Here is a 17,927-nt window from a genome sequence, read left to right as displayed (position 1 = left end):
AATTCGAATTTATCCCATTGTGAACGGACATAAACATAAAGATAATTTATCTGATTATCACTTAATTAAATAACTAAATCTGTAACTACAATGAATCAATGCCCTCTACTTCGTAAGTAGTAGTCCTCGCACATCGAATATTTCTAAAAATATTTCACAGACAGGAAGTGACAATACCCAGAACGTCAGGTACTGTCACAAAAATGGAGAATTCTCTTCAACTTTATATAGCACGAAAAGTCACCCTCCGATTTACAGTATGTTTTGGCAGTTTCCGTCTTATCTGTTTTTCTTCCTTTCTTCTGGCCCTTGGGGTCCAATAGGTAGCCATTAAAGCTTCGCTAATTTCCGTTCTCTTTTCAGAAACTACTTTTGCACGATCACCCCTTCAAGGAGCTTATAATCACCCTTAAGTCCTCGTCGAGGACCGAGGACTGCAAAAGGAACCACCTGTAAAAACCCCTTCTATCTGTCTCTTTCGGGAAAGAGTAAGAGAGGATTTTTGGAGACCCATCATCCAGAAACTGAGTTGGGTCAGTGCTACGCGCCGAACAACCTGTTTGATTGATAAAAGACATTGAGAAACAACGGAAGGAGTGTGAGGAAAGAACTGAAAATAACAGTTGACTGGAACTCCAGAGTTCGGCTCTTTTCCTTGTTTCATTCCAAGGTACTTTGTTTGGGTCTGTTGAAGATACGAGAATTTCACAGGGTCCTATGTGATTATTTCAGTCATTCCGGTGGCTGTATTTCTGAAACTTACGATGAATTTTGATGAGGTCTCCATTTTGGTATCTTTTGATTCAATGATGTTTTCCATCGTTTCTTTTGTCAAGATTTTTGAGCAATTGAAGGAACTTCGTCGTGAATTTCTCCGTGGGTTTGATTTATACTTTCTGACGATCACTTGAACTGGATAGGCGATGAACGGAGCTTTCAGGAAGTAGTGTTTGGAAGATAATGGTCGGTATAATGGTGGAATACTATGGAATTTTTTGGCAAAGTCCCGGTGCATTTCAACGATGACGATCAGATTGTAGCGTTTTTCTTATTGACTCTTTTACCATTTGAACGTTTAATCTTCTGATCAGGAATTCGCGGAGTAAAATCGAGGACAGGGGAGAATTGCAAGAGCCACAACCAGCTGAGAGTATATGAATTGCAAATACAAGTTCTTGAGGGCCTGGATTCTCAATTTATAAAAAATTTCGGGTTTTACTGCTTTAGTATTGGTGCGAGGAGGGTTCTGAGAATCAGTCTGCGTTTTTTATGCTATTTTAAGGACTTGTGATAATCATGGTTGAAAGTGGAAGCGACTTAAGTTGTTTGTGAATTTGGTAGCCTGAATGCTCCTATTTGGGGTTCAGGGATGAATTCTGCCATGGATGAGATCAATCTGCTGCGGCAGGCACAGAGGCATCACTTGGTTGTGAGAGAGATAGGTGAAGAAATTGATTTGGAGATTGGACATGGGGAAGATGATCCATCTTTTGCAAATTCAACACTTGTTGGGGTATCACAGGAACCGATGGTAGAAGATCATGAGGAGCATAGGCAATTTATGGTTAACCATCACACGGATGAAGACCATGAGATGCCAAAACTACAACCTGCCAAAAGAAAGAAAAAAGTCGTCAAGAAGTGGAGAGATGAATGGGCAGAAACTTATAAATGGGCCCAGTTTAAAATTGTAGATGGTACTGCGAGGATATTTTGTTCAGTTTGCAGTGAATATGGTCGTAAACATAAACGGAATCCTTATGGAAATGAAGGCAGTCGGAATATGCAGATGAGTGCATTGGAAGAACACAACAACAGTCTCCTTCACAAGGAGGCTATCCGGCTCCAACTGGCATCAAAAGATAAAATTTTAACAATTGCTGAGAAGCCCATATTTGTGAAAGGTGTGAGTAGTAAACCTTTTATCCTCTATATAAAAAAAGGCATGGTAATTTATGTTCATGTCATATCGTGTTCTCAATTGCTTCTTTTGTCTCCACTTTATTTTGGGATTAAGTGCATGATGTATGGTAAAAGGTTTGTTCATTCAGCTATTTTCACTTGAAAATTTTCATGAACCTTACTGTATTGTTTGATCTAAAAAGTATATTTTGTCTGAATAATGTATAACAAGATGGTAATCTTTTCCTTTTTTTTGTTATTTGTGGGAAGAACAAAATATTTCACTATGATAGATTCTTCCAGGGAAGCAGTATCTTTTCTTTTTAGAAAAATGAAATTGTAACAAATTTATGCCTACAAGAGTATGTTCTTTTGTATTTGTACATTCATGTGGATCCGTTGGTGCAATTCACAAATGATTATGTTTGAAGAAACGAATGAAAAGGAACAAGTCCTTAGTATTTACCCGATCTCAAATAAAAAGCTTTGAGTTTTTCCGATGAGTTATAATAGTTTGGAAAGCTTTCCTCTTGTTCACTGAAAGGCTTCTCTTAACCTGTAATGCCAGAAATGACATAAAACCAATGAGCGCAGCTTGACAAAAAGCATCCGTTACTCCTGAATTTTTGCTATCCTCCATGTTTGTGGACTCCAAAATATGATACTTTTGTTTTTTTTTTTTTCTAAAACACCTTAAATATTTTGGATATGAAGTTTAAATTATATAATGAAATTTTTGTCAGAATCATGCAGTAGAATATTGTTTTTTATGCATTTGCTCCAACTTGATACTAAACTTCAAGCCTTTTTATATGTGCAACATGTTCAAAATAATAAAGCTCTAATGTCTAAAACCGCTGGATCGATTGTTGAAGCGCTGTTAAGAAGAGACCCGCATGAGATTGAATTTATTCAGTCAGTGCAAGAAGTGGTGCATTCCTTGGAACCAGTGTTACTGAAGAACTCTCAGTGAGTTCCCTCTGGAAATTTTGGCTTGGTTCATTATTGCATTGTATTTATCTTTTATCACGTTTCAATCAGGAACAACAAACTGTGCTTGCTCGTATTAGGTATGTTCACATTTTGGAACGCTTGTTAGAGCCCGAGAGGATGATTATTTTCCGAGTGCCATGGGTTGATGATAAAGGAGAAACACATGTTAATCGAGGCTTTCGTGTACAGTTCAGTCAAGTCTTGGGTCCATGCAGAGGAGGTCTTCGTTTTCATCCATCTATGAACTTAAGTGTTGCCAAATTCCTTGGTTTTGAGCAGGTATCCGTTATATCTCTCAAGAACTTTGAAATGTCTGTCCTTTTTAAAGAAAAAAACCCATTTATAATGTCAATGACCATTTAAAGGAAACCAGAAGTAGAAAACTGAAAGGAAAAATGAACAATTATTTGTTGTGATGGTGTAATTACTTATTGAAAAGCATGGAGCTGATTTCTAGAGGGTTGTTCTGGTGGCAATTGTTGTTAGGTAATGGGCAGTGGAATTGATCCCTTGTCCTTCTAAGAATAGCTAAAAACTCATCTTTCTAGGCATCTAATCCTTCTAAAAGTAGCTGAAAAGATCTTCTGGAGTACTTACTTTAAAACCCGTGGAACTCACTTGCATCATATGTTAGTATGAGAGAAAATCTGCCCATGATGTATGTTGATGGTATAGGTTTCTCTTCTATACATGTCACTGTTTTGTATTGGTTCCAGGGATTCATGCTATTTATGTGGTATTTTGTCAATGTAACTGTTTATGTGTCCCTGATTGTCCTTTAAGGTCATAAATCTTACAGGAGTAGCATGGTGTAGGACTATTTGGCAGGGATACTACCTATTTAAGTGATTGCTAACCAATATTATTAGCTGAAGCCCAAGATAGATGTAGAAAGGCAAGTTAATAGGTGCCAAATATGCCAACAAAATCATAATGCTGCTTTTAACTCTGGCCTTTATATGCTACTACCCGTACCTTCAAAGCCTTGGATATATTTGAGCATGGATTTCATGCTTGTGCTGGCAAGTACCACTGAGTTATATGACAGCATCCTGTTATTAGTTGATAGGATACAAAAGTGACCCATATTAGAAAACTAATGATGCTTCAAATGTTATTCAGTGTTGAGGGAAGTAGTTTTTTTACAATTTATTGTTATCAAAAGATTGTTGGGTTTCTATTTAAAATATCCTTGGGTTGACTTGAGCACAAACTTGTATTTAGCAGTGTCTGCTATTTGCACACAGATAAGTAGAAAAAAGTAATTATCTGTGACGTGAGTAGACTCTTTACTAATACATTATCAGAATAGATTTTTTTTTATAAAAAAATTAAAAAAAGAAGAAATCGACATGTAACTAGGATACCTTGTTGCAGTTTCCAAAGTTTTACTACAATAAGGGCATGGTGAGGACTAGATAATCTGGAGAGCAAGCAATGGTGGTAAGTTCTCTGTTGCATCCTGTTACTTCACCTTGTATAACGGGCAACAAGACTTCCAAAGTGAGAAATTTCTATGCAAAAATGAAATTGAAGATGAAAGTGAAAAACAACACAAACTGATTTTACATGTTCTGCCCTAGGAGCCTAATCCACGGATGAAATGAGAGAGGGAAATTTTTTATTTGAATCAGAATGAATTTTATAATTAATACAAGCCTATTGAAGGATTATTTGATTCCTTATTTAAGGAATCGAATTTCCTTAATTTATCAAAATCAATCAAGATTTTCTCTTGATTTTAGGAAATCACGACAAATCACAAATCAATCTTTGATTGATTTGTCATTATTATCCGTAACTATTACATAATTTAATTTCTCTCTTAACACAAAGTACCTAGCAATTGCTTGGAAGTTCATAAATCTGCCCCCGCCCCCCCCCTAAGGTCAATTTTTTTGTAGTGTGTATTGAAAGGGAAGGTTCTAACCTACGACCAGCCAAGAAGAAGGGTTTGTACCATTGCGGATCCATACTGCAAATTCTAACATGTGGAGGATAAAACTACCACTGCAATTCTTAAATGTGGTTTTGCAAAAGAGGTTCAGAACTCCTTCCTCAAAAGATTTAGGATTTGTTTCTATATGTCTGCTACTCCCTTGGAGTTATTGACTAGTTCTATTAATATGTCCATGTCGAGGATGGGCCTATTCTTCTGGAGGATTAGTTTGGCTGCAATAAACTAGAATCTTTGGTTAGAGCGATTAGTTTCAGTATGTCTGTCAAAGGCCGGAAAGCTTACTCTTCTCAAATCATATTTGGCTGGTATCCCAAATTATTTTCTCTCATTAATGCATTGTCCCGCTTCGATTTGCCACCAAATTGACGGTTTGATGAGGAAATTTCTTTGGTGTGGTACCTTTATGGATTTTAAATATTATCTAGTGGGTTGGAAGGATGCGTGCACTTCCAAATCTAGGGAGGGCTGGGTGTTTGGCTCATCAAGGATATGAATATGGCCCTCCTCCTCAAGTGGATTTGGAAATTCAACACTGTTGGCAACAACCTTTGGAGACCGATGATGACTTTCAAGCTAAACTGGCAGGAACCATGGTGGACCTCGGGAGGAAGGAGAATTGCCCTATCTCCAATTTGGAGATCTATTTTTCTTCTTCTCCCCTTATTCTGTTCGGGTATTCGCTTCCATGTTGGTAACTGTCGCTCGATTCGCTTCTAGAAGGATTGGTGGGTTAGCTCTGGGCCTTTGAAGACTCTTTTGGTAACGTTTGGCGGGCCTCCACACTGTGTTGTTATTAAACACCTAGCCAATACTACCCAAAAGACTGGCCTGTTAGGAGCAGAAGACATAGGTACTTAGCCCCAGGACCATAATAGTACACCCCACCTTCGCGAGCCGACGTCCATGGTGGCTTAACACTCAACGACTGGTGCCAGGTCAAGATCCCATAATCCCTTACGGTGACCACGTCCGGGGCTCGCGACACCCGCGCCGGGACTCCCCTTGGGGATTCGAACTCACGAAGAGCCGAGGAACACGACGGCGTAGCGACACTGGCCCAACCGCAGTCTACCAGTAATTTTAATCTAGCCTCTGCACGCCCCTGGAATCGAACTCGCAACGTGGCGTCCGCTCTGATACCAAATGTTAAGCACCTAGCCAATACTACCCAAAAGACCGGCCTGTTAGGAGCGGAAGACATTGATACTTAACCCCAGGACCATAACAGTTGTCTGTTGGTCGTTGGTGCTTGGGGTTTGGGAGCTTGGGAGCTCCGTCTTCGTCGTGGTCTTGATGATGCGGATGCCTTTCTTGCTTCTTGCCTTTTGGAGGTGATCTCTTCCTCTAGGCCTTGAGATGCTTTAGTGGCTGGAGGCTAGTGGTATGTTTTTTGTCTCCTCCTACTCCCTCATCAAGGGATGGACTTCGACAACCCTCAACCAAAATTCTTCCTATGGAGTGTTGGGCTTAATAAGATCCTCACTGCTGAAAACCTCCATCGATGTGGTAATCATAGTGTGTGCGCTTCTTGCCATCTTTGTGATTTTGAGGAGGAGACTATTTGCCACTTCCTTGTTTCGTGCCCCTTTTCTTAGTCCATTTGGATGAGCATTCTCAGTCGGTTTGACCTTCAATTATGCTTGCCAAGAGACCTCCGATTGGTTGGGCGCTTGCTCCTCGGGGTTCCCTTCCCTAAATTGGACAAGATGATCATTTAAGCTTGTGTTGCCTTGATCCCTTGAGGTATTTGGATGGAATGCAATAATAGGCGCTTTAGCGCCAAGCACCTCTATCGGGATCGGGTCACCTCCTCCATCATTGACCTCATCTCCTTGTGGCTTCATTCTAGGAAGAAGTTTCCCTCTCTGTCAGGCCTCTCACTCAGGGACAACTGGAGTACCATTGCTGAGATGGGCGCCTCGGCGAAACCTCCCTCTATGCAGGAATGACAACCTCCTCAACCGGGCTTCATCAAGCTGAATTTTGATGGTAGCTCTTTGGAAATCCTAGTATGGCGGGCTATGGTGGTGTCTTTCATGATTCAGTTGGCAACTAGCTCATGTCTTATTCTAGACCTATGGGTATTTCTGACTCCACTTTTGTCGAGCTTCAGGCCCTCCTCAGAGGCTTCATCATCTTCCGCGAGCACCTCTCCAGTCCACTCCACATTGAGGGAAACTCTGCAGTGATAGTTGGATGGTTATCCTTTCCCTCTTCTCCGTTGTGGCGTCATTGGGATATTTACTATTCTATTTTAGATATTCTCCCCCACATTACCTGTATTTAGTTCCATGTTCCCAAATCTGCAAGTTTTGTTGTTGATGCTTTTGCTAAGCAGGGAACCTCTCTCCATTCCCTTCTTGTAAAGGGAATGCCTCCCTAGTTTTGTTGGTTTGCTTCTTTGTTTAATTAAATTATCACTTTCTAAAAAAAAATAAGGGCGAATCAATCGCCCCTTTTCTAGAAAAAGTTTTACTCCTTGGTGAAAAGACAATACACCTGATTTTATTTTGGACATCACCGATAAAAGACTTGTGAGGATCTCTCAAGTGCGCTGGTTAGGGAGAATTGGTAGACTGTTGCTGGGTATTCCATTCATCAGCCAGAAACTTGTGGTTTGGTCTCCTCCTGCACTCGGTTGGTTGAAAACCAACTTTTACTGCAGCTCCCGTAGCAATCTGGAGTCTGCTTGGGCATGTAGTTCCAGATCAAGTTGGAAAAACCCTTCTGTCTTATTCTTGGCCTCTTTGCGAGATGATTCTACTGCAGCTGGACTGTACAGGTTCTTAATCAGCTCATGATTTACTCTCTACACTTCTCAGCACCAGTAATGGTGGAGGGTGGTTATAAGACTGTTATTTCCTGGGATATGGGTGACTCAACTACCCTCAGAGATATGGCCAGCAGTTCCTACACACATTTGACACTGCTGATCCCGCACAATCGAATGGGTTTTAATGATCAGATCATCTAATACTGCTGCTGATCAACATGGAAAGGATGGAATCAACTTTCAACATCTTTTTGTGATAGCTCTGTAATTTGGTCTTTTTGCCCCTTTTCTTTCTCATAATATTTTTCCATCTTTTTTAAAAAAAATAAAAATCATCTAGATTCGTGCAATGTTGCTGATTTTCTGTTCTCCTGCAGATTACAGTCAGACTAGGTCTTAAGGGTCGTTATTCTATGTGGATATCAGCCTCACTCTCTAGCCCATTGCACAATAATCATGGAATGTACCTCAGTGTTCATGCTATTATAGAGAATAGGAAAACTCTAGAATGTTTAAAATGAAGCAAACTTCAAGTTTAGCTGTCTTGGGCACCTCTAATTTTCATATTCTTCACCATGATCCTTCCTTAGGAGAATAGAAGAAAATATGACCATGTGCTCTCCCCAAAGTGGCATGTGGAGATGTGAAGAAGCAATATATATCTCTGTAGTTTCTTAAATCAAGAGCCTAGAGCAGAAGTACATCTTTCCATTTGTCAGTCTCCTTTCATTTTTCTCCTTTCTGTCTCCCTCTCTCTCTCTCTTGGAAGAAAGAGTAGAACTGAAGATATATCTTTAACTTGTCTACAGACTCTTAAAAATGCTTTGTCGCCATATAAACTTGGAGGTGCAGTTGGAGGTAGTGATTTTGATCCAAAAGGAAAAAGCGAGGGGGAGGTATTAACTTCGCTGTTGCCTTTACTTTATCATGGATTGGGTTATGTTCATCCTGGTTCTGATAAATGATCAATGTTAGCAGATTATGCGCTTTTGCCAGAGTTTCATGGATGAATTATATCGATATTTGGGTCCTGACCAGGTAGCATAGCTTGCTTTCAACATCAATTGGTGCCAATCTGCAAATGTCTATCCCAATTTAGAATTCGAATTTTTTGTGCTGTGTTTCTTTGCAGGACCTCCCAGCAGAGGACATGGGTGTGGGCCCTCGAGAAATGGGCTACCTCTTTGGACAGTACAGACGTCTTGCTGGGCATTTCCAGGTATTGCAGTGCTTCAAGAAGGCATTCCATTATACTATTTTTCATAAATTCATAAGACTCTAAAAGTTTCTTTGTTTTTCTTCTCCTTTTTCCTCTTTGTGTGGTTATTTCGAGTTCATTTTTTTTTGCATAATCTCGTGATCCCATCTCTATGAGCTTATCTCCACTTGAATCATCATGTTTATCAAGTAAATACCTTTTTATATTGAAAGAGAGAGCTTTTATGCATACAAGGAGGTCTTGTAAGAAAACTGTCGGGAAATTATTGCAATAGCATTTCTTTTCTTTATTTTTATGAGTTAAGCATTTGGTCATGGTTAGTTGAAGAGTTTGACCACGTTATTTGTTTTATACATGTTCCCAATTATTGCAGTAAACAGAAAATTACGACCTTTGCCTTCTTTCTCTATACTGGGACTTATCATTATGTTTTCATCCGAATGCTTTACTTATGCAGGGAAGTTTTACAGGACCAAAGATCTTCTGGTCGGGTTCTAGTCTACGGACTGAAGCTACTGGCTATGGACTGGTACCTTGGCTCTCTTTTCTGTGTTGAAGTCTATTGAATATATATTTCTCCTCAAATATGTTTATTTCTATGTCATCAACGCCTGGCCTTCCCAACAGGTCTTCTTTGCTCATCTTATACTTGGGGAAATGAATAAAGAAATCAAAGGACTAAGGTCTCTATACCTACTGGATACCTTGATTTTATTGGATTCTTCTTATGAATAGAGTGGTAGTTGAACTTTTCCATCTACAGATGTGTAGTAAGTGGTGCTGGAAAAATAGCAATGCACGTTGTAGAGAAGCTTCACTCCTATGGTGCTCTCCCAATCACAATCTCGGGTAAGCTAGTCGTTCCTCTGTTTGCTATAGTTAAACTCACATATGACTACTTTCTGTTCTATCCTTAGATAATGTGGCCTTTTTGCTGCTGTAAATTTGGGTTGTTGTTGCAATCTTGCACTTGAACAGATTCCAAGGGCTATTTATTGGATGAGGATGGATTTGATTATGTAAAATTAACACTTTTGAGGGATATCAAGGTCCAACAAAGAAGTTTGAAGTCTGTATCTCCCTCCTTGCCTATTAATTTTATCTTTTTTTGTAACTTCTTCACTGGGTTAAGTTTAACCTTGACGTAACTTTTTGAAGGGACATTTGTTTTGGTACTTTACAGAGATTATGTGAAGACATATTCCCGTGCCAAGTATTTTGAAGATGCAAAACCTTGGAACGAACGATGTGATATTGCATTTCCTTGTGCTTGTCAAAATGAAATTGATCAATCTGATGCCCTTGCTTTAGTTAACACAGGTTGTCGTATAATAATAGAAGGTAAATTGACTCAATTGCTATTAACATTTTTTTCCCCGGTTTCCTGTCATTATTTCTGATTACTGTCCGACTAGCAGGTTCAAATATGCCTTGTACACCGCAGGCAATTGATGTTTTGAAGAAAGCCAAGGTTCTGATTGCTCCAGCAAAGGCTTCTAGTGCTGGAGGGGTATGAAAATTTTCATTGTTCTATGACAGTACACAGTTTATTTTCAATAATAAAAACTTTCAAAACTTTTCTGACCCATGAGAGCCATGGAAAAAGAATGATGTTCACTCTTAACTTTCTGCCTCTCGAGTGGTTTTGCAAATTGAACCACAAACAAATAGTGAGTGTTCCTCATCAAAATACTGGATTAAAATCAGGTCTAAGCATTGAAAATTTTCTATTGGAAGAAGGAAGTTTTGTAGCACGGGTTGTTTATATTGATAAAGTAATATGTTGTTGTCATGCTAGAGAGGTGTAATAAATTTTTGTAGAACTAGTTGTCAGACTTAAAATCCTTAATTTTGCAGGTTGCAGTAGGAGAACTCGAATTGAATCACGAATATAATTTGATGCACTGGTCTCCAGAGGATTTTGAGAGTAAATTACAGGTGACTCTAGATCCTTTCACTTGTTCAAATCTTCTTTAATCTTAATCATATTTACCAAGTTTGTTCATAGTTGCTGTTGTTGGACGAAAGATATCCTGTCTTACCATTAACCAGCTTCTATTCTTATGACAGGAAACAATGAAGCAGACATATCAAAAATCCATGAAGGTAGCCAATGAATATGGCTTTCTAAAAGACAGCCCTGAGTAAGCACATCGGCACTTCTCCCAGTATCAGGCTTTCAATGGTCAGCTTCTTTGAAATCATAAACCCTAAGTCAAACTGAAAATCTGGTAATCTTTTCTTGTTGGTTTCATTTGCAGGGCTCTGGTACATGGCGGCAATATCTGTGCTTTTCTAAACCTTGCACAAGCTATGAGTGATCAAGGATGCGTTTAAAGCCTAGAAAATGAACAAAATCAGAATCAACCAATACCCAATTGGGATCCACGTATAGTTAGTATGAAAAGCTCCGTCGAAGAACAATCGCACAGGCAGGCGAGTCATCAATCGAAGGCCGCCACGATTTAGTTGGATGGAACTTGGAAGAGCTCCATCGCACTGTTGTAACATATATATGCATAAGCTTATTCATTGAGGATTTGAGAAGAGTGCCCTGTAGAGAGCTGAACGGTAGAAAGGGTCCTTGAAATGTGTTTGCCAGCATGAGTTGCTGACCCAATGTCCCTGTCCTTTTAAATAATTGACTAATAAGATGTATTCTTTATCAAAGTTGAAAGTTGCCTTGCTGCACTCTCTCCATCTGCCTTGTAACAAATGAAAACTTTGCTGATGTTAAGCTTGTTCCATACAAAATGATTAGCCAGAGTTAACAAAATCTTTTATCAACTAGAATAACAACTACAATCTTACTGAACTATCCTCTATATCCAATCTTATGAGTCGTTTATGTCCGATGAACCAATACACCTTAAATAAGTATACAGCGTAAAAATTTTTTGGACAGCAGTGTACCAAAGCAAGCCAATTATGACAGAATTTCAATTGCTTTTGATTTTGGAAAGTTCCTGATTCGTGTAATTGGTCTGACCAGGTAAAACAAGATCACTGTAACTCTCTGGTCCTCTGTAAAAAAGGAAGAGAAAGGAGAAATTGAGCTTGGCTACGGCTCTGTTAGAAGTCTATCGCAACACAAAATCGGATGCACTTTTACTTCCTAGAACTGTGAGAAGACCCCTCAGATCTCTCTGCCAAATAATGCTCAAGCATATCTTCTTCATCATCTGTCATTTTAAAATCCACCACAAGAACATCGCATTAGAATACGATAACCAACAAGAATAACAAATGAATCTCAGAAAAAAACTAATGATCTTGGGAGAGGATGGCTTTCAAATCTGTTAATTGGAGAAGAAAAACTCACCTTCAAAATCATCATCAACATCGATATCTTCCTCATCTTCGTCCTCTGACCCCTCATTAACAAGAACAGCACCTTTCTGAGGAGTATGCACACAATCAAAAAGATAATCACGTTCATCTTTGTGGAAACATGATACAAACACTTAATAAATTTAAAAAGCAAAAAAGTGAGAAGAGCTGACCATGCAGAATAGTTATCTTATTTTAGGACATTAGACAAAGGATATATCATATATGTTGCATAATAAAGATGAAACAGTCAGATACATACAACTGCAGCTCGTCCACTCTCGAACCACTGCCTGCCAGCAAGTTTCTTCTCTTTCGTTGTTGTAAGAGCTGACTCAGGCATCAACCTGTAAAAAAGTAGCTTAGCAGAAGATTTACGTTCAACCAAGAAGTAGACAGGTAATGTGGTCCTTTCAAAGTGACAAATTCCTTATCTAAAAACATTAATGGTATAGACATACTTCGCTCGCTCTAGAGCCAATTCTGCTTCAAAGCGTTCCCTCCATGCAAGAAATGTATCAACAGTGACTGGTTCTCCATGTGGTACAATGACCTGGGATTCAATGGAAAAACAACTAGTTTGAAAAAAAAAAAAAAAAAGACAAAGAATTGAATAAGGAAACAGATATATTGCACGTGTGATTTGCACCTTGGTATGTGTAAATTTTGACTTCACAGCAACAGAAGTAGCAAGGAAGAGAAAAATAAAACATCACAAACGAGAGAAACTAAATGTGGAAGCAAAGTAGGCTGCTTTTGTAGAATGTTGTCCAACCTTTCTCTTTGAAGATGATGTTATCTCCATCTCTTAACCCATCACAATATGAGTATCAATCTCTCTTATTTTATTTTATTTTATAATTATCAATGTTCTATCTTTTTTCTTTTTCTTTTTCTTTTTTGCTTTTCAATGTTTTGCATCTTAGAGCCTCGATAAGTAAATCCTATCACCCTAGGAATGTTTTGAATTTTCAGCATTTAACAAATAACAATTAAAACCTCTTCAAAGTATCTCAAGTTATGTTGACACTACAAACATTAATGATCTAGACTGATTATATTTCAATAGTTTTCTTGTGCCTTGACATTACTATGTTCTGCATGTTTTCTCTACCGGCTAACAGCTTGTGTCATTTGGAGAATGAAATGTTAAGGAAGAGATTATTTTATGCTGGCGGCTAGTAGTTGTTGAATAATGCTCTCCAATACCAGCGGAGCTACATGCACACCTTCAAGTTAGAGAATACATCACCACGTAGAAGTCACTCTAATGGGCAAGACAGACAGCCGCACCTCATCTTTCTCAGCATCTTGATCTTCATCCTCTGCCTCTTCGGCATTCTGACCAAACTTTTCACTTAACCACTCTTTGGCTGATGTTGCAAGAGTGTATATCATCGCCATACCAAGATTCTCAAGCACCTTTGAAAAAATACAAGAACAAGCAGGTATCACGCTGAACTGGATAATGGAAAAAGCAACAGCAACCCATAGTGCATATAAAATGACCAACTCAATCTAAAACAAGTTAAATACAACACCACAGCTTTTTCTGATTGGCAATAGAAGTTTTGTTGCCAAAGAATGTTGTATTACAGGCTCCTAAGAAATATCAGCAATTTTTTCTTTCTTTTTCGAAAATTGCAATTGGACGAAACTTTATTCTGTTATAACTAACATAAAACTTGACCAGATACATTCATGAATAAAGCTAACATTTTTGACAAAAATTGCATCTTTCTGATTAATGAAGAACCCTCATAGTTGCATTCTTCTTCACTTGATTCTGTTAGGTACCTGTGAGGGCTGTCTTCATGTTCAGTGGTCTATATCAAACTCCAGAAGTCTTAGCAGGGATATTTTTGAGATCACCTAACACATTGGACACTTGATACATGTAGGCCTGTCCTTAGGTCACTGAACAGATAAAAGCCTTCACAAATCAACATGGCTTTACATAGGGGACTCTTTCTATCTATGTGCCATTGCAATTGGCTTGGTGGCTAGGCCTAATTATCTCCTCTCTAAGAAAATAAATTACATACAGGACCAACAGAGAATCAAGCCAGAGGATTATGAACAAATAAAGCATACAAAACTACCTCCTGCTCAAGCTTTTCTTTCAAAATTTGTAGGTCTTCTGACTTTATTCCTCGTATACTGCAGACATCAATTTAAAATTTAATAAATCAAACACCATGTCCACCAATAGTTGTAATAATGGAATTCTTAGTATTGGGTTCCACCAGCAACATCTGTTAAAGTGACCTTTTCACATTGAGAAGTGGCCCTTCATCTGGATAATTTTCTGTGTGTGAGAAAATCAGAGCAAGCTGAACTGCAATGACATTTTTTCAGAAGTGCATGTCAAAATTTAAAAGTTGAATCTTGTTGGTCACAATCTATTAAAGAATAACACTTCTATGATTTTTCTTAAAGATATGATCAGGCATCTACAGTTTGTTAAGTATTGTAAGAATCGGAAACAAACATGTGATGTGCTATTGATGCCTACAAAAATCATCATCATCAATGCATTGTCCCAATTATGCCAGGTACGGCTATTTGAACCATCTCATCCATTTTGATATATCTTTCATTTGTTAGATAAGCCAACCTACTCCTTTTCCTTCCTCTACTTATTGGGGGTTTATAAAATGAGATGAAGAAAAGAAAATCCTTTTTACTGGTAAAACTTTAGAAATATATAGTCTTTAAAAAAATCATAAATATATCTCTCTATCAAACATGTCCCCACCATCTTAGATGGCTTTATCTTATATTTTTCTTTATCATCCCCTCAACATTCTACCACATCTATTTCTAATTTTTCCTTCCCAGTTTTTGTCCCATATCTATTTTCACATTCTATTTTTTTTTACAGTGAATTTATTGATGACACAAACACATGAAAAACAACAGCAACACATCCAACTCCGAAGCAATTACAATTTAGAAGAGATTGAGAGATATCTTGAGCCTAACCCAAGCATCCTATAGTCTTCAAAATGGATGTAATGTCTGCTTCATCCAGCCTATAACTAATTTAGAATCCCCATCAACAGACAAAGGCCTGTTCAAATGATCTTTATACATCCTCAAACAATGAGCATAGCTTAAATATTATCCACCTTAATATTCCCATCCTGTATAATATGCGTTTACTCTCTTCAGCAAGAACCAACCACATAGAACTTCAAGAACCACTCTCCATTTGCTCCAATCCAGTCATTGGCTTGCTAGTTATTTCCTCAATCTCCATTAATTTTTAGTGAAAAGGCTTACATAATGGAAAAAATCTTTTCACAGTCTAACTTGGTGCATAGTCTACATGGGGTTCCACACGCTCCTGAATTTGTCCAAGTTGAAGCACATACACTCAATCTTAAAATGGCCAACTTTGAAAATCCTTGGGCTCTTAAAAGTTCGCTGACATGTTTCTAGTTCTCCATTCACTGAACATTCAGATTGACCAATCAAAACAATGTCATTTACAAACAACATAAGTTAGGGGATCCTCTAGTATAGGATCAGTAAGTTCTCCAAGCTAAGTGCAAAACATCAACAGCTAATGTTACTTTAGTCAAGATATAGAAGTTACGACAGCAACATAAAAAGAATCTTATTCCATGCACATCAGCAAGATTAACCTGTTTTCAGCTCAAAAAAATCAACATAAATAGATAATCAACAAAAAAAAAGTCTATTAGGTAGATCATGGAACCTGGAGTATAGATTGACTCGTCTAACTCATCATCCTGTCAACCAATAAAAATAAAGTGATTATGAAGACAACAAGCTGAGCATAAACAAATAATAATGTTTACAACAAAATAATTACAGCAATTGACGGGAAAACAGTAGAATAGTAACAAGACATGTCTCAATATTGTTATCTGGCACTCATGGAATATGATCTTAGTTTGCCAGATTTGTCAATGAAATCATGTCAGCTCAACATTTGTACAAAACTTACAAAACTAGGCATGAAAATTAGTGTACTATATCTGTTTAGGCATTATTAGGACTAGAGCCCAATCTGAACAAGGAAAAACTTTTCCCCACATGAATAATGACACAGATCATGCATCGGATACAATTTTATTTTATTTTTATGACATGTATGGAAAGTCACAAGCTACAAGAACTTCTGACCCCATTCTCTCAAGTCAAGCATACTATCACAGAAACTATAATAGCACCTAGTTAACGAAATCATGTTTATAGATATCAACAATGGTGTAGACAGAAAAACCACCTGAGGAGACAGTGTAATCTGAAAGCAGCGATTCTTTGTGCTTAGTCCACTCTCAGAAGAGTCAATTTCTGAGTGAGATAAAATAAGTTCAATTAGTATGTAAAGGAGAAAGAAAGAGGAGGAAGGAGGGAAAAACAATATTTAGTTAGAACATCTGGAGGAGGGTCCACTGAGGAGCTTTAATGTGCTAAATTAGTAAGTTGATGGAACCTTTATAAAAACAAACCTTCAATTTCATCCATTAATATGGCCTGTAATGCTTCGATTTCCATCTCTTGCTCTTGAGCACAGTCTGCAGGGGAGGAGAATATAAAGTTAGGAGAACAGAATATATTGTTAACCACCTAATTAATCATTATCAACATGAAATCCTAAATTCAATATGCCTTCTTTAGATTCATTAATGCTTGATCATTTTTGTGTTTGCTTGTTTCTTTATGTTTTTCATTTTGCTGTTTTATTTTATAGGTTTCCTATTAATATCTCGTACATCGCCTTCAGGGACCCTTGTCTACCTCCCTCTTAAAAAACGTTTCATCACTACTCAAACCCAAAAAATGACCAATTCAGCCCCTATTAAATCTTAAGCCAAAGATAGCAAGCTTATCTGCGTCCCCAGTACAGAAAATTATACGTGTAAAAAAGTCCACAAACTCAACCATCTTAATGTTGTCCACAGAAAATGTTAAAAAAAAAAAAGTCTACATGCTAAAAGATAGAATTAAATTTTTAAGAATAAGTTATTAACACTTGATAGTATCGCATGAACTAAGAAATTCTCCCAACGACCACTGTATCTTATTCCCCATCAATATCAACAGAAAACATGCCAATAAAATAAAATAAAATAAATCTGACTCCTTGAACATTTCTAGAGAGAAAGTATTATGAGGCCATAAACTTCACCAAATCCTCAGTTTATTATGCAAAACCATCCGATATTTTGAGAAATAGAATCACAATTTCAAGCTTCCTTTTGGCATTTCTGTAAAAGAAAATATGAGAAAATTATGAGCTAATCAAGACAACCCTCTAATCCACAGGTGCTACAACTAGGAAGTCTCTTCGGTTTGTGAATTCCAACAAATTGAGGTTAAACACGACTGCTCATCAAGCTATAAACTGTTGTCTTATACATACAACCCAGCGAAACACAAAGCATGACTGTGTGGCAGACATCGCAGAGTCATGCCAGTAGACAATCACCCAGGTAAAGAGAAGAAAATACGTCTTGTTCTTTCATTAAAACGAAACAACCATTCCTCGACATTCGTGATTCAGCATTGGTATCACACAAGAATTCAGCGTTCTACAACTAACAGAAACAAAATAAAGAATATGTTACCCGTCATGTTTGCAATTTGCGGTTGTTTCTTCTCGATTCACGAGCTGCAGAACCCCAGGCAGACTAATAGTTTCCACTACCCAAGTAGCTCTTTAAGTAGCTCTGTAAAAAACAAGAGCTTACAAACTCGCTAGGGTACGGCGGCCT

The 17,927-nt window shown here is 37.9% G+C and overlaps 2 protein-coding genes across 3 annotated transcripts; one reads left to right on the top strand and one right to left on the bottom strand.

The window, feature by feature from the left end:
* The first annotated feature begins 380 nt into the window (after positions 1 to 380).
* LOC137949687 (uncharacterized) lies at positions 381 to 11,616 on the top strand. Of its 2 annotated transcripts, XM_068795824.1 has the most exons (16): positions 381 to 670; positions 1,092 to 1,904; positions 2,742 to 2,871; positions 2,973 to 3,174; positions 8,438 to 8,524; positions 8,607 to 8,666; positions 8,761 to 8,847; positions 9,305 to 9,376; positions 9,475 to 9,530; positions 9,611 to 9,696; positions 9,826 to 9,916; positions 10,031 to 10,188; positions 10,266 to 10,357; positions 10,705 to 10,785; positions 10,918 to 10,991; positions 11,109 to 11,616. In XM_068795824.1, exons 2-16 carry the CDS (start codon positions 1,370 to 1,372, stop codon positions 11,182 to 11,184), a joined length of 1,887 nt encoding a protein of 628 aa, XP_068651925.1. In that variant the 5' UTR covers positions 381 to 670; positions 1,092 to 1,369; the 3' UTR covers positions 11,185 to 11,616. The 2 variants fall into 2 exon arrangements, with proteins under 2 accessions (XP_068651925.1, XP_068651924.1); XM_068795823.1 differs by having other exon boundaries at positions 381 to 1,904.
* LOC137949690 (uncharacterized) lies at positions 11,537 to 17,877 on the bottom strand. Its single transcript, XM_068795827.1, has 11 exons — positions 17,781 to 17,877; positions 16,662 to 16,727; positions 16,436 to 16,503; positions 15,902 to 15,935; positions 14,446 to 14,515; positions 14,280 to 14,337; positions 13,471 to 13,599; positions 12,639 to 12,730; positions 12,440 to 12,524; positions 12,170 to 12,245; positions 11,537 to 12,029 (listed from the first exon to the last, which is right to left on the bottom strand). Exons 1-11 carry the CDS (start codon positions 17,785 to 17,787, stop codon positions 11,956 to 11,958), a joined length of 759 nt encoding a protein of 252 aa, XP_068651928.1. The 5' UTR covers positions 17,788 to 17,877; the 3' UTR covers positions 11,537 to 11,955.
* Between the last annotated feature and the right edge of the window lie 50 nt (positions 17,878 to 17,927).

The sequence above is a fragment of the Aristolochia californica genome, unplaced genomic scaffold (assembly GCF_029961685.1).
Source record: "Aristolochia californica isolate CCGP_79_NKW_82.1479 unplaced genomic scaffold, dmAriCali1.0.hap1 SCAF_14, whole genome shotgun sequence".
In the NCBI taxonomy this organism is placed as follows: Eukaryota; Viridiplantae; Streptophyta; class Magnoliopsida; order Piperales; family Aristolochiaceae; genus Aristolochia; species Aristolochia californica.
The sequence above is the reverse complement of the archived record's forward strand: the minus strand, read 5'-3'. Positions and strand labels throughout refer to the sequence as shown.

What these genes read in the sequence shown, in the direction of transcription:
- LOC137949687 (XM_068795824.1), top strand. Translation starts at nt 1,370, where the DNA reads ATGAATTCTGCCATGGATGAGATCAATCTGCTGCGGCAGGCACAGAGG. An exon ending in GAAGCCCATATTTGTGAAAG is followed by an intron (nt 1,905 to 2,741) that starts GTGTGAGTAGTA and finishes AAAATAATAAAG; the next exon opens with CTCTAATGTCTAAAACCGCT. An exon ending in AAAGAAATCAAAGGACTAAG is followed by an intron (nt 9,531 to 9,610) that starts GTCTCTATACCT and finishes TTCCATCTACAG; the next exon opens with ATGTGTAGTAAGTGGTGCTG.
- LOC137949690 (XM_068795827.1), bottom strand. An exon ending in ATTAATGGATGAAATTGAAG is followed by an intron (nt 16,504 to 16,661) that starts GTTTGTTTTTAT and finishes TATCTCACTCAG; the next exon opens with AAATTGACTCTTCTGAGAGT. An exon ending in AAGAAAAGCTTGAGCAGGAG is followed by an intron (nt 13,600 to 14,279) that starts GTAGTTTTGTAT and finishes ATTTTTTCAAAG; the next exon opens with GTGCTTGAGAATCTTGGTAT.